At 46.8% G+C, this 14,541-nt stretch overlaps 1 protein-coding gene across 1 annotated transcript in view; it reads left to right on the forward strand.

Moving 5' to 3' along the window:
• Window positions 1-14,541, forward strand: part of fry (Protein furry) — a 542,054-nt gene that overhangs the window by 97,105 nt on the left and 430,408 nt on the right. The window contains 1 exon segment of the mRNA XM_069301552.1: window positions 8,888-8,988. Coding sequence (XP_069157653.1) covers window positions 8,888-8,988 — 101 coding nt within the window.

The raw sequence follows: 14,541 nt of genomic DNA on the forward strand, positions 1-14,541 counted from the left end.
CTAGTACAACATGCACAGCACATGAGGCAAGGTTGTATCTAGAATTTTTATGATAAACTAGCTATTAAATATATTATAGAACTTCAAAATATTATAAAATAGAAAGCTAGATCCAGAGCAGTTCTGGGAACTGTGCAGCCTCGATGAAGTGACCCTCACTTAGGCTAATCTCCGGTTACAACACAAACTTTGTAGGCTGGATATATTCCCTCGCTTCATTGAGAAAGTATTTGGTGAAGCAAATGGCATACAGATAAGGTTAGGATGTGGATCGCATTCCACCGACCGAACAGTCAAAAGTTTCAACTAATAACTAATAAAACATTCCTAAAACAAGTGTAAATATTGCATATTCAGGCAAATCTCATTTAATGAATACTTATATTACAAATATTTGCTATAATGTAATACATTTTTCTCTAACACTTAACAAAAAAATAGCAGCTTTTAGTAATGACGTTATTTCGCTGCTGAATGTTAAGTGTTATTGTTACCTGACTGATCTCACGAGTTTTTGTCAACACTTATCTGTAAAAATTAGTGTTTCTTGCTGATCATTCTTCATATGCTGTACTGTACTTCATTTGTCTAGTACGAGTATCAGTGTTTGGGTGTCGGCTTAGGAAGTTGGCATATGAATCTTGAGAGTGGTTGTGAGAGCCAGTTTGGGGGTGTTGGCATGTGGATGACTGGAGTTGGTATGGGTGTAGGTGTCAGGAGTGGGTGTGGGCATTGGGAGTGGTAATGGGCATTGGGAGTGGTAATGGGCATTGGGAGTGGTAGTGTGTGTCGAGAGGGGTTTGAGGTGGTGGTGTTGGGTTTGGGTGTTAGGAGTGTTTGGGATGTGGGGGTGTTGGGAGTGGTTGGTGTTGTTTGTTGTTGTTAGGAATGGGTGTGGGTATTAGGAGTGCTTGGAGGGGGGAGGGGGTGAATAGCACAGGTTCACTTCATAACGGATGTGGGGTCTTGGATGACTTCTTGGACCTCCAGGATGCTTAATGGCACATCCCCATACATCTGTGGTTCATGGATTGGTTAGGTTTTGTTGTACAGCATCTGACCTAACACTTCATAGGGGCTTCCTTTTGACTTGAATTTGGCTCCTCATGTTTTCCCTAGGTTGGCTTGAACTGTGGCGACTCATCATTCGTTGGGGGTTTGTATTCTGACCTACCTTGACTGGCTGGTGTGGGCAAGGACCCAAAGACACATCAGTCCATGGGTCTGGCTACCAGACCCCTGGACCCATCCCAGCTTGCCAGATTTGGGTTCCTGATGACCTGGCAGAAGTCCCAGTTGGTTCTGTCCCAGGTCAGACTTGGCTGGGCTTCATGTGGGACTCTCAGTCGGTGTTGCTTTCCCTACCTCCAGCTGCTTTGCTTCGGTTGCAGCGCCACCGCCTGCTTGTGTTGAGATAGCCCTGGGTGACTTGGCAGTTGCTTGACCAGTTGTGTGGGAGTCTGAATTTTGCTTGGGTAGTCCTTTTTTCTGGGCAGGGTGTGGCTTTGGGGCTGTTAGTATTTCTCCAGTTCTGCCCCTTCCACTACTGCTGTGACCATTGGGTTCAGACCCGAATTGCTCTTTGTCAGTTGCTGTGTTGCCAGCTTCCTCTTTGGGCTTTTTGGGGTTCAGTTCATTGGCTCTTTCCTCTTCCCTCGTTTAACATTTTTATGGACGCATCTGCTCTGGGCTGGGGTTTCGTGACTAGCATTCACCAGGCCGCCTCAGGGCATTGGACGGTTCTGTTCCTTTGGGTGCACAGTATGATGTGGGAGTTTGCAGCCATGTGGCATGCCCATATGAGGATTTGCACCCTCTGGGCACAGTGTGCCAGCTAATTCAAACTGTTCTCAGGTGGTTCAATGTCTGAACTGGGGGCTTTCTTTGGTCTGTTGATCTTTGGAGCTGGATGCTGTAAGTAACTGATTTATTATCTTCTCGGTGTTTAGTTGTCCGCGCGGTTTGGGAAGTGGCCAGTTCTTTCACAGATGGTCTTTCCCAGTTTCTTTCCATCTCCACTGAGTAAACCTTTAATGCTGCTTCCTTCCAGTGGCTTTGCGAGATATTTGGATACCCCAGCATGGAGCTCTTTCAGTCGGCTTCGAATTAGCACCTTCCTCTTTACATGACTCCATTCTCCAATCATGTAAAGAGGAAGCCCATACAGTGGATGCCTTTTGGTTAGACTGGTTACATTTTTCTGTGGCTGTGCCTCTTTCAGAAGAGGCACAGCCACAGCCATGGTATGCCATGGCACAGCCATGGCATACTTCACTTGTGCGAACTTCTTTTCACCTCCTCTCATCTGGTCTCTGTGACTCATCTTTATTGCCATTTGACAGAGAGCAGGTGGCTGAATTGATGGTATCCCACCTGCTTTTGTCTTCTAGGTGACAGTATTCCTTTCACTTTGTCATTACTCTTTAGTCTCTGTTCACATGGTCCTTGTATTCATTTCTTGGTTGTTTCTTGACTGGCTTCTCATGCCAAATACTGTCGCCTCTTATCGTGCAGTGCTGGTGGAGCCACTGCTACTTGCAATCAGCATCAATACTTCCTTTGCACCATTTCAGAAATTGTCATATATGCTGTTTCACCTCCGGTCTGTACATGCATTGCCTGAAACTACTTGGTCCTTGGACCTTGTTTTCGCTATTCTTTCTTCTCCTCAGTTTACAGTCCCCCCTTTGTCCCGAGATTCTTTTTCTTAGGCTCTTTTTTTTTTTCGTGGTATGGAACATAACACCCAACATGTCTGGTGGGTGTTATGTTCATCTGCAGCCATCTGCTTCTTTTCTGGCAAAAATTGAGTTGGTGCTTCTATTTACCCAAGTGTAGTTACCTAAATGTAGTTACAAGATGAGAGCTACGGTCGTGGTATTCAGTCTTCCCAGGGGTCTCTTCGTTGTTGACGCCCCCCCCCCCTCCCAGCCTAACCAACCAAGCATCCAGTGGCAGCTCTCCACCGCTACTTTCGTGTTACTGATTTTTGTTAAAAGGTTTGGGTTCCTGGTTTCCTGACTTACCCTGCCTGTTGGCATTTTCACGGTCTCACGGTGTCCCTTCTCTAGTCTCGCGTCGGACCTGTCGTCTCCGATCTCCTGGCGGGCTCGCTGGCGTTGGGTTGTTTTTCTGTACGGCAGACGTTCCATCTCCTTCTTTGCCGACTTGGGTTTCTGGCTCTGCTGGCTCCATAGTCGCACCCGAGATCTTCCTGCGGCTTCGCCTCTTCATTGGCTCGATTGGTCCGTGGCGGGGCTGTTTGGATGGTCCCCGGTAGGCCCACAGAACTCCATACACATGACTGATGCCAAAGTTTGACATTAGCATATCAGCCTAGTAAGTTCCGGGAAGCCTCCGGGTCTCACCCAGAAAATGGCGTTTCATTACATTCATCGTTGGTTTTTTCCCTTCTCTTTAGATTATAATGTATTGCATATTTCATTTCCAACAGGACAAGGTCACTTTTTCCCAATAATGGAAGGGTACTGAATGTCAAATATCTCTTCTTCTTTTCTAGTAAATACCAAATCCAGTATTGCTGCAACATTCCCTAACCTCATTCTTGTTGCCTTCTTAATGTGTTGATACACGAATGTCTCCAGGATGAGGTTTACGAATCTGACAGTCCAAATGTCCTTTGTTCTTGCTTCGTAAGCTCCCCAATCTATTGATTTCACGTTAAAGTCACCAATTGTCAGCATTTGTGATTTATCTTTATCTACTCTTAATATTATCTCTCATGATCATTATGTGGCCCACTAATTTGTCATTCATCTTTTTCTTTGTCCATGTGTTGCTTGCTGGTGGACTGTAGGCATTTATGATTATCAGTTTATCATTCTGATTACAAATCTCCAGTACCATTATGTCAACTTCTTGTGGGTTGTCAGTTATTAATTACTTTACCTTCAGCTGTTCTTTCACCAGCACGGCTATGCATTCCCCTTTTCTAGTTTTTGTGTCATGTTTCCAAATTGAGAAGTCTCCTTAGTAATATGACCTGATTTTAAATATTATCTTAAGATTTCATCTCTATTAGTGCAACAAGATCTGGTACCGTACTTTGCATTATATCATTTAGTGCTATATACGAACCATAATTATACACGGTACGATTTTCAGGAACACGTTCCCTCTACCTTTGTCCTTTTTTTTCCCCCTTTCCTCAAATGATTTCGTTGGTTTGTTTTGATGTACTATTTCACAGGCTTCACTGGCATAGGTGTTGGCTTGTATCGGAAGCTGTGTCGGGAGTAGTTTGGATGTACAGTATAAGTGTTAACAGTGGGTATGGTAGGGGCCCTGACAGCTGAGTGGATAGCGCTCGGGGTTCGTAGTCCTGAGGTTCCGGGTTCGATCCCAGGCGGAGGTGGAAACAAATGGGTAGAGTTTCTTTCACCCTGATGTTCCTGTTCACCTAATTGTAAATAGGTACCTGGAAGTTAGACAGCTGTTATGAGCTTCTTCCTGAGGATGTGAAACAAACAGAAGATTTGGTCGAGGACCGGGCCGCGAGGACGCTAAGCCCCGAAATCATCTCAAGACATCCTCTCAAGATATGGGTATTGGGTGTGGGTGTTGGGTGTAAGGAGTGGTTGGATATAATATGTCTAGCCTGATGGCCTGTCTGTATGTCTAGCCTGATGGCCTGTCTGTATGTCTAGCCTGATAGCTTGTCTGTATGTCTAGCCTGATAGCTTGTCTGTATGTCTAGCCTGATAGCTTGTCTGTATGTCTAGCCTGATAGCCTGTGTGTCTGGCCTGATGGCCTGGTTGAATGTCTAGCCTGATAGCCTGGCTGTATGTCTAGCCCGATAACCTGGTTGTATGTCTAGCCTGATAGCTTGTCTGTGTGTCTAGCCTGATAGCTTGTCTGTATGTCTAGCCTGATAGCCTGCGTGTCTGGCCTGATGGCCTGGTTGAATGTCTAGCCTGATAGCCTGGCTGTATGTCTAGCCTGATAGCCTGGCTGTATGTCTAGCCTGATAGCCTCTCTGTATGTCTAGCCTGATAGCCTCTCTGTATGTCTAGCCTGATAGCCTCTCTGTATGTCTAGCCTGATAGCCTGTCTGTATGATGAGTTACTGGTTGATGAGTTACCTAAATACTAGTTCGATAACAGGGTTGTTGATTTGTGAAACCAATTACCGCATAATGTAATAGAAGTAGGATCGTTTCTCATTTGGGCCAATAGGCTTGCTGGAGTTACCTTCATTCACATGTATGTTCTTGATGTTTCAAACATAGGTTAGTCGTGATAGCATAGGTTAGCATATGTTTCAAACATAGGTTAGTCATGATAGCATAGCTTAGCATATGTTTCAAACATAGGTTAGTCGTGATAGCATAGCTTAGCATATGTTTCAAACATAGGTTAGTCGTGATAGCATAGCTTAGCATATGTTTCAAACATAGGTTAGTCGTGATAGCATAGCTTAGCATATGTTTCAAACATAGGTTAGTCGTGATAGCATAGGTTAGCATATGTTTCAAACATAGGTTAGTCGTGATAGCATAGCTTAGCATATGTTTCAAACATAGGTTAGTCGTGATAGCATAGCTTAGCATATGTTTCAAACATAGGTTAGTCGTGATAGCATAGCTTAGCATATGTTTCAAACATAGGTTAGTCGTGATAGCATAGGTTAGCATATGTTTCAAACATAGGTTAGTCGTGATAGCATTGCTTAGCATATGTTTCAAACATAGGTTAGTCGTGATAGCATAGCTTAGCATATGTTTCAAACATAGGTTAGTCATGATAGCATAGGTTAGCATATGTTTCAAACATAGGTTAGTCATGATAGCATAGGTTAGTATGATAGCATAGCTTAGTATGATAGCATTGCTTAGCATATGTTTCAAACATAGGTTAGTCTCATTATATATGAATGGGATTGGGTGGGTATTAATAGGAGCTGCCTTATATGGCTTAATAGGCCTTCTGCAGTTATCTTGATTCTTATATTTTATCCCCCCCTTCATCCCTCACTCCATCCTCCTCACTCCATCCTTCCCTCACTCCATCCTTCCCTCACTCCATCCTCCTCACTCCATCCTTCTCTCACTCCATCCTTCTCTCACTCCATCCTTGTCACTTCATCCTTCCCTCACTCCATCCTCCTCACTCCATCCTTCTCTCACTCCATCCTTCCCTCACTCCATCCTTCTCTCACTCCATCCTTCCCTCACTCCATCCTTCTCTCACTCCATCCTTCCCTCACTCCATCCTCCTCACTCCATCCTTCCCTCACTCCATCCTTCCCTCACTCCATCCTTGTCACTTCATCCTTCCCTCACTCCGTCCTCCTCACTCCATCCTTCTCTCACTCCATCCTTCTCTCACTCCATCCTTCCCTCACTCCATCCTTCTCTCACTCCATCCTTCTCTCACTCCATCCTTCTCTCACTCCATCCTTCCCTCACTCCATCCTTCTCTCACTCCATCCTTCTCTCACTCCATCCTTCCCTCACTCCATCCTCCTCACTCCATCCTTCCCTCACTCCATCCTTGTCACTTCATCCTTCCCTCACTCCATCCTTCTCTCACTCCATCCTTCTCTCACTCCATCCTTCCCTCACTCCATCCTTGTCACTTCATCCTTCCCTCACTCCATCCTTCTCTCACTCCATCCTTCTCTCACTCCATCCTTCCCTCACTCCATCCTCCTCACTCCATCCTTCCCTCACTCCATCCTTGTCACTTCATCCTTCCCTCACTCCATCCTCCTCACTCCATCCTTCTCTCACTCCATCCTTGTCACTTCATCCTTATCTCATTCCATCCTCCTCACTCCATCCTTCTCTCACTCCATCCTTATCCTCACTCCACCCTCCTCACTCCATCCTCCTCACTCCATCCTTCTCTCACTCCATCCTTCCCTCACTCCATCCTTCCCTCACTCCATCCTTCCCTCACTCCATCCTTCCCTCACTCCATCCTTCCCTCACTCCATCCTTCCCTCACTCCATCCTTCCCTCACTCCATCCTTCCCTCACTCCATCCTTCCCTCACTCCATCCTTCCCTCACTCCATCCTTCCCTCACTCCATCCTTCCCTCACTCCATCCTTCCCTCACTCCATCCTTCTCTCACTCCATCCTTCCCTCACTCCATCCTTGTCACTTCATCCTTCCCTCACTCCATCCTCCTCACTTCATCCTTCTCTCACTCCATCCTCCTCACTCCATCCTTGTCTCACTCCATCGTTGTCACTTCATCCTTCCCTCACTCCATCCTTTTCACTCCATCCTTCTCACTCCATCCTTCTCACTCCAGCCTTCTCACTCCAGCCTTCCCTCACTCCATCCTTCCCTTACTCCATCCATCTATCCCCTACTCCTTCCATCCATCCCCCTGCTTGATACCCGGTTCTGCCCAACCACTTGGGCTGGTCGGTAGAGCGAGTCTCACTTCATGCAGGTCGGCGTTCAATCCCTGACCGTCCACAAGTGGTTGGGCACCATTCCTTTCCCCCCGTCCTATTACAAATCCTTTTCGTGATCCCTTCCCAGTGTTATATAGTTGTCATGGCTTGGCACTCTCTCCTGATAGTTCCCTTTTCCTGATACCTGCATGATGGTGTTCTGGGAGTTGTTTTACTGCCCAAGCTCGGCCCGAGGCCAGGCTTGACTTGTGAGAGTTTGGTCCACCAGGTTGTTGCTTGGAGCGGCCCGCAGGCCCACATATACCTGGTTGATGGGGTTGTGGGAGTTGTTCTACTCCCCAAGCCCGGCCCGAGGCCAGGCTTGACTTGTGAGAGTTTGGTCCACCAGGTTGTTGCTTGGAGCGGCCCGCAGGCCCACATATACCTGGTTGATGGGGTTCTGGGAGTTGTTCTACTGCCCAAGCTCGGCCCGAGGCCAGGCTTGACTTGTGAGAGTTTGGTCCACCAGGTTGTTGCTTGGAGCGGCCCGCAGGCCCACATATACCTGGTTGATGGGGTTGTGGGAGTTGTTCTACTCCCCAAGCCCGGCCCGAGGCCAGGCTTGACTTGTGAGAGTTTGGTCCACCAGGTTGTTGCTTGGAGCGGCCCGCAGGCCCACATATACCTGGTTGATGGGGTTCTGGGAGTTGTTCTACTGCCCAAGCCCGGCCCGAGGCCAGGCTTGACTTGTGAGAGTTTGGTCCACCAGGCTGTTGCTTGGAGCGGCCCGCAGGCCCACATATACCTGGTTGATGGGGTTCTGGGAGTTGTTCTACTGCCCAAGCCCGGCCCGAGGCCAGGCTTGACTTGTGAGAGTTTGGTCCACCAGGTTGTTGCTTGGAGCGGCCCGCAGGCCCACATATACCTGGTTGATGGGGTTCTGGGAGTTGTTTTACTGCCCAAGCCCGGCCCGAGGCCAGGCTTGACTTGTGAGAGTTTAGTCCACCAGGTTGTTGCTTGGAGCGGCCTGCAGACCCCATCCATGCATCCCCCACTCCATCCCTCATGCCCTCTCTCTCCATCTGTCCATCCTTCACACTATCCCTCCATCACTCAATCCCTGCCTCATCTGGGCAATACACATACAGTAGTATGTGTAAATGTTGTTACCTAGGTCACCACTGTACGTGGATCGGGTTGCTCTTCGCAGAGTTGTGTGAGAGCCTTCTGGACGACTGCAAACTCTTTCTGCAACAAAAATGTTAAAGTAGTTGTTGCTCTATGGATACAGAAATTGGCTTGCCATAATTGTGCATGATCTTATCCATGGGGTCAGAAAGGATGATAATTTTGGTAGCTGTGAAATGTCCTGCTCAGTGCAATGCACTTAAAGGCTCTCTCTCTTTTTTTTTTTTTTTTTTTTTTTGCACATTACTATACAATACTGTGTTGAATAGTTAACTGTTTGTGTCTTTAAAGGTCAATTTTTATCAATATAATGTCTTTTCTTCACAACAGTGGAACAAAGGCAGATGCTAATTCCTCGAAATCTGCGAAAAGGCCTCTTTTACCTTTTTGCTTCATGGAGTGGAGTTTTTGGAGCACCATTTGGATACAAGGTAACCTGACTAAATCTTTTTACCCTCCAAGTGCAGCTATCATCTAAATTGTCACTCCCGACTCAATGAAGAAAAACAATCCTTATTGCATTTATTTCTTCCTTATGAAATGGTAGGTCTGTAATCAAGAGGATGGATGATTCACAAAATATTGTACATCTTCCTTATTTTGGCATGGCATGGCGTGGCGTGGCATGGCATGGCATGGCATGGCATGGCATGGCATGGCATGGCATCAACATTCTACTGGCATTTGTCAGGTTTATGTTGTGAGCCAGGACAAAGGAAAACAAAATTATAATTCATTTGCAAAATAAGAAATATCTTTGCTAAAGTAAAAAGAATGCCAGAGTAAATATACAATAAAATTCTTTATGTTGGCTAGATAAGTGCAGTCATCAACATATGTTGAAAGAGGTCCAGAAGCTGAAGGGTGTGTGACTGCAAATTATAGTGGTCTCCCGTGACTGTAGGGGACACTGTTCAACTGTTGGCAGCATAGGGAAAAATTGGTATTAGAACTCTGGCTCAAAATGTTGATGTTTGTGTGAGAAAAACCGTGCTGCGCTAGACAGTCAAAACATGTCGATAGCTGCACTTTGAGGGTTAATTACTTGTGTGTGATTTTTTTATATATGTATAACAATATCCTAGCTATCCCATGGTTTTGTACAATTTATGTTTAGTATATTTGTTTTTGATTTAGTAAGCATTTTTGGCCTGCCATTATTTAAAAAAAGGTTTTAAGAATAATTGTGTTAGAATGAAGATACAGTAACTTGTTTAGTTATAATCCTGTTTAGGCATGCCTAGTATCCAGGCCAATTATTTGAAGCTTGATTGTCTAAACCTTTTAGTTTCACATTTTCTTTCTGGGTGGGGGAGGGGGTTGTGGTTCCCTGAAGCTACTATACGGATTCAGAGCCAGACTACAAGGTGCCATCAGTAGTGGAGTTCTTATTGGCCTACCATAGATCACAAGCCCGAACCTGCCCCTCTCCCCCCCCCCTCAGAGAGGCACAGAGAATAGTGGCACATTTGAAAATTTTTATGTAAGTTTACTCATGTCTGCCACCACCAAGAGAAGGTGCCCAGAAGATCAGCAAAAAAATAAAAAATAGACCACTGCTTGGTTAGAAACTAGACTGCAGCCTCAAAATACCCAAAAGAACTTCTCCAACAATGTAAACAATCAAAAATATGTGAAAATAGTTCCTTTTTCATTTAGGAGTTTTTTGTGCCACTCTGGTTAGGTTTTACCTAGTGTTTGGGTGCGTGTGATCCCCTTTTTGTTTCTGACCTGCCTTTTCCACTGGAGTATGGTGCCTATTAAACTTTATAGGGTTACCGGTATTGCATTCCCAGTGCCTGGTCATACCTGCAGGGAACACAACCTGCAGGCCCTACAAAACCTCTTCAGGCTCTGTGGTACAGTGGATACTTATGCTGGGCCCGCTCTTGCTTTGTGCGAATTCAAGGGTTGGGCGTCATCTATGATACTATGCGACATTCATACGCTCTGCCTCCGCCATGCTGCCCGTTGGGATGGTGACACCTTCAACCCTGAGTTGTGTGGGACTTGTCCCCAGTATATTGCTCTCTTTACCCCACCCTCCTAATGATGTTCAAAGGTATCTGGCAGTGACTGCTTAATGTTTATGGTTTTCTGAGTTGCAGCAGTCCTGGTTGTATGCTTAGTTGAATGGCCTGGATTTGCCCTGTGTGGTTTGTAGGGACTTGGGTTTGGAGGTGTTGGTTAACTCACCTGTACTCACCTAGTTGTACTCACCTAGTTGTGCTTGCGAGGGTTGAGCTCTGGCTCTTTGGTCCCGCCTCTCAACCGTCAATCAACAGGTGTACAGGTTCCTGAGCCTATTGGGCTCTATCATATCTACACCTGAAACTGTGTATGGAGTCGGCTTCCACCACATCACTTTCTAATGCATTCCATTTGTCAACCACTCTGACACTAAAAAAGTTCTTTCTAATATCTCTGTGGCTCATTTGGGCGCTCAGTTTCCACCTGTGTCCCCTAGTGCGTGTGCCCCTTGTGTTAAATAGCCTGTCTTTATCAACCCTGTCGATTCCCTTGAGAATCTTGAATGTGGTGATCATGTCCCCCCTAACTCTTCTGTCTTCCAACGAAGTGAGGTTTAATTCCCGTAGTCTCTCCTCGTAGCTCATACCTCTGAGCTCGGGTACTAGTCTGGTGGGAAACCTTTGAACCTTTTCCAGTTTAGTCTTATGCTTGACTAGATATGGACTCCATGCTGGAGCTGCATACTCCAGGATTGGTCTGACATATGTGGTATATAATGTTCTGAAAGATTCCTTACACAAGTTTCTAAAGGCTGTTTTTATGTTAGCCAACCTGGCATATGCTGCTGATGTTATCCTCTTGATATGAGCTTCAGGGGACAGGTCTGGCGTGATATCAACCCCCAGGTCTTTCTCTCTGACTCTTGAAGCATTTCATCTGCCAAATGATACCTTGTATCTGGTCTCCTGCTTCCTACCCCTATCTTCATTACATTACATTTGCTTAGGTTAAACTCTAACAGCCATTTGTTCGACCATTCCTGCAGCTTGTCCAGGTCTTCTTGAAGCCTCAAGCTGTCCTCCTCTTTCTTAATCCTTCTCATAATTTTGGCATCGTCAGCAAACATTGAGAGGAATGAGTCTATACCCTCTGGGAGATCATTTACATATATCAGAAACAGGATAGGTCGAAGTACAGATCCCTGTGGGACTCCACTGGTGACTTCACGCCATTCTGAGGTCTCACCCCTCACTGTAATTCTCTGCTTCCTATTGTTTAGGTACTCCCTTATCCACTGGAGTGCCCTACCAGTTACTCCTGCCTGTTTCTCCAGCTTATGCATCAACCTTTTATGGGGTACTGTGTCAAAGGCTTTTCGATAGTCCAAAAAAATGCAGTCCGCCCATCCTTCTCTTTCTTGCTTAATCTTTGTCACCTGATCGTAGAATTCTATGAAGCCTGTAAGGCAAGATTTGCCCTTCCTGAGGGTAAATCAGGGAGGGTAAATCCTGATTTACCCTCCCCTGTGGTTTTGTCTGCACCTCCTCTTCCTTTCCTGACAGGTGTGGGTGTCCTTCTCCTCTACCCCTTTCCCCCCTTCCTGCTTATGGTCCTGAAGCATCTGAGGGATTCAGAGTTGGGGCATGGTATAACTCAAGATGCGGCTTGGGCAGATCCAGGGTTTGCCCCTTTCGACTTAGGTGCAAAGGTAGTTGAGCCAACTGTTCCCGTCAAGGTTTCTGGGTCTTTCTGGCCGTGCCCCCTCTTCTGAGGCCTCTCCCTAGGACTTCGCTTTTCTATCCAGGGTGGTGGGCGTGGACAATGGTTCTGCTCCGGAGCACTCTTCTGCGGTTCCCAGGGCTTGGGGGAGTCAGAGTTGGGTTTAGTTTGACTATTCACGGGCTTTGGTGTCTTCTGTAGAGGGTCTTTTGTTGCAGGGGATGGGGATTTTCTTATTCCCCCCCCCCAATGTATGAGTTCGATTTGGGTGCTGCTCTTGACCAAGGTTCATTTCAGAGTGCCTGTGGGTTATTTGGTTTCATCCTTCCTGAGGTTTCCTACCTTTTGAGTTACTCTGGCAGCAGTTCAGGAGGTCTTTTGTGCATAGCTCCTGTGTGACCTCATCTTATGCCTCTGTCATGGACCTGGCCTCTTTTGAATCTGCTTCTTCTTTCCCTTTTTGAGTGCGTTACAACGTTCAGAGTCACCCCTGGCTGGCAGACTGTCATTTGTTTACCCTTGGTGTGTGGTGCAACTTCTGTAATTTCTGTGCGCTTCAGTTGTAGTAGTAGTCTATTGAGTTGCAGATATTTTCTGTGGGGAGCCCGATCAGCTCCCTATTGCTATTGAACTGATATTAGCTATAAAGTATTAAGCTAGCTATATTGGTTAATATCTAGCTAACTTACATTAGCTATATTGGGGCTTCAATTATATGGAGATACGGAGTTGTCATTCCTACTGGGAACTACTAGCCAGAACATGGTTCCCTCAGAGAGGCGCAGGGAGCAATGGCCTATGAAAACTTCACTCTTTGAAAGTATATTTGTCTGCCATTGACCAGGGTTGGACACCCAGAAAGGTAGGCATCCCAAAACAGACCCCAACTATTAGAAAATTTTAACTGGAGACCGAAAAAGAGGCCAAAAACTCCTCTGAAGAAAACAAACGAACAAATAGTCATCAACCCAACGAGCCGTTCATTCAAGCCGACTGAAGCCGATTGGGGTGGATTTCTACTCTGGTCGCGGTTGCCTGACAGGATTTTCACCTGTGCAGTGGTGCGTTGTCCAGGAGTTCCAGTACCCAGGGCATCATGTGCTTAGGGGGCCTCCTTCCCTAATTACCCTATAAGTACACCCCCTGGGTTTCATGGTTATCTTCCCTGGGACCTTCGGGTTCTTACTCCCGTAGAGGTAGTGGTCGCTTGGCTTCTGCCATGCCCTTGGGGTCAGCCTAGGTCTTGGTTCTTTTCTTTGATCCTGGGTAGGGAGTGGTTGTTATTGGTTGTGTCACATTAGACTGCACAGCTTGCATAACAGCAGCGGCCGTGCCTCTCTCTGGCCTCCAGTTGTTGCGGAGCTTCCTCGGGGTTCTTTTCCACATTTTAGTTTCTTTCATTGCCTGGTGGAGGGCTGTCTGGTTTCCTGTTAGATACGCCTAGGTTCCATAGTGCGGTCCTCTTCTCAGCCACCGAGGCTGCTCACCTCACAGGGGCCAGTTTACCCAGTCTATTAACTGGGTTTCAATCGGCTTTGGCAGTTCCAGTGCTTGGGCTTCCCGTAGGGACACTTTTCCCTACGGGCCCTAGAAACCCCCTTGGGGCTTGGTTGACCAATAGACGTGTCCTCCGTGTCCTATCTCGCTTTGTTCGTTGCCCTTGTCACAGGGTGACGTTCACCGGTTTTGCCTCCATTGTGCTACTTGTTGGGTTGACAACACTTTCGACCCGGAGTCTTACGGGACTTGTTCTCTGCTTGTTCTCCAACTTAACCACACTGCTGTAGGTGAGGTTAGGGATCAAGCAGCTTGCGCATTGCATGCTGTCAGACTGCCTTTTCTTTTCGCTTGGGGCGTGCTAGGTTTAAGTTGCTGCAACACGCTGGGTTGATTGCCCACTCGAATGTCCTGTTTTGGTTTTAGGGACCCGAATTTGGGGGCGTGGGTCGCTTCAACCTTGGTTCAGTTTGCGCCCCTTCATCCTCTCCTTGTTGGTGTGGTTTACCCTCCTCCTCTCTCCCTGCTACTGGCTCCCAAATGTCTAAGGGTTTCGGAGTCGGAGCAGGATTTAGCTGGGGATGAGACTTGCGCAGCTCCGGGGGATGCCCCATTCGATGCGAGGACGGAGGTCTTTGAGCCTGTTCCTCCCACCAAGGCTTCTGAGTCTTCTGGCTCCCTTATTTGGAGCTTTTTCCTTGGACTTTGCCTTTTCTTCAAGGGGTGGAGGGCATTTTGGGACGGCTCTGCCCAGAGCCTGGTTTGGAGGATTCCGGGGCTGAGGGGGGAGGAATTAG

This window comes from Procambarus clarkii, chromosome 46 (assembly GCF_040958095.1).
Source record: "Procambarus clarkii isolate CNS0578487 chromosome 46, FALCON_Pclarkii_2.0, whole genome shotgun sequence".
NCBI classification, from domain to species: Eukaryota; Metazoa; Arthropoda; class Malacostraca; order Decapoda; family Cambaridae; genus Procambarus; species Procambarus clarkii.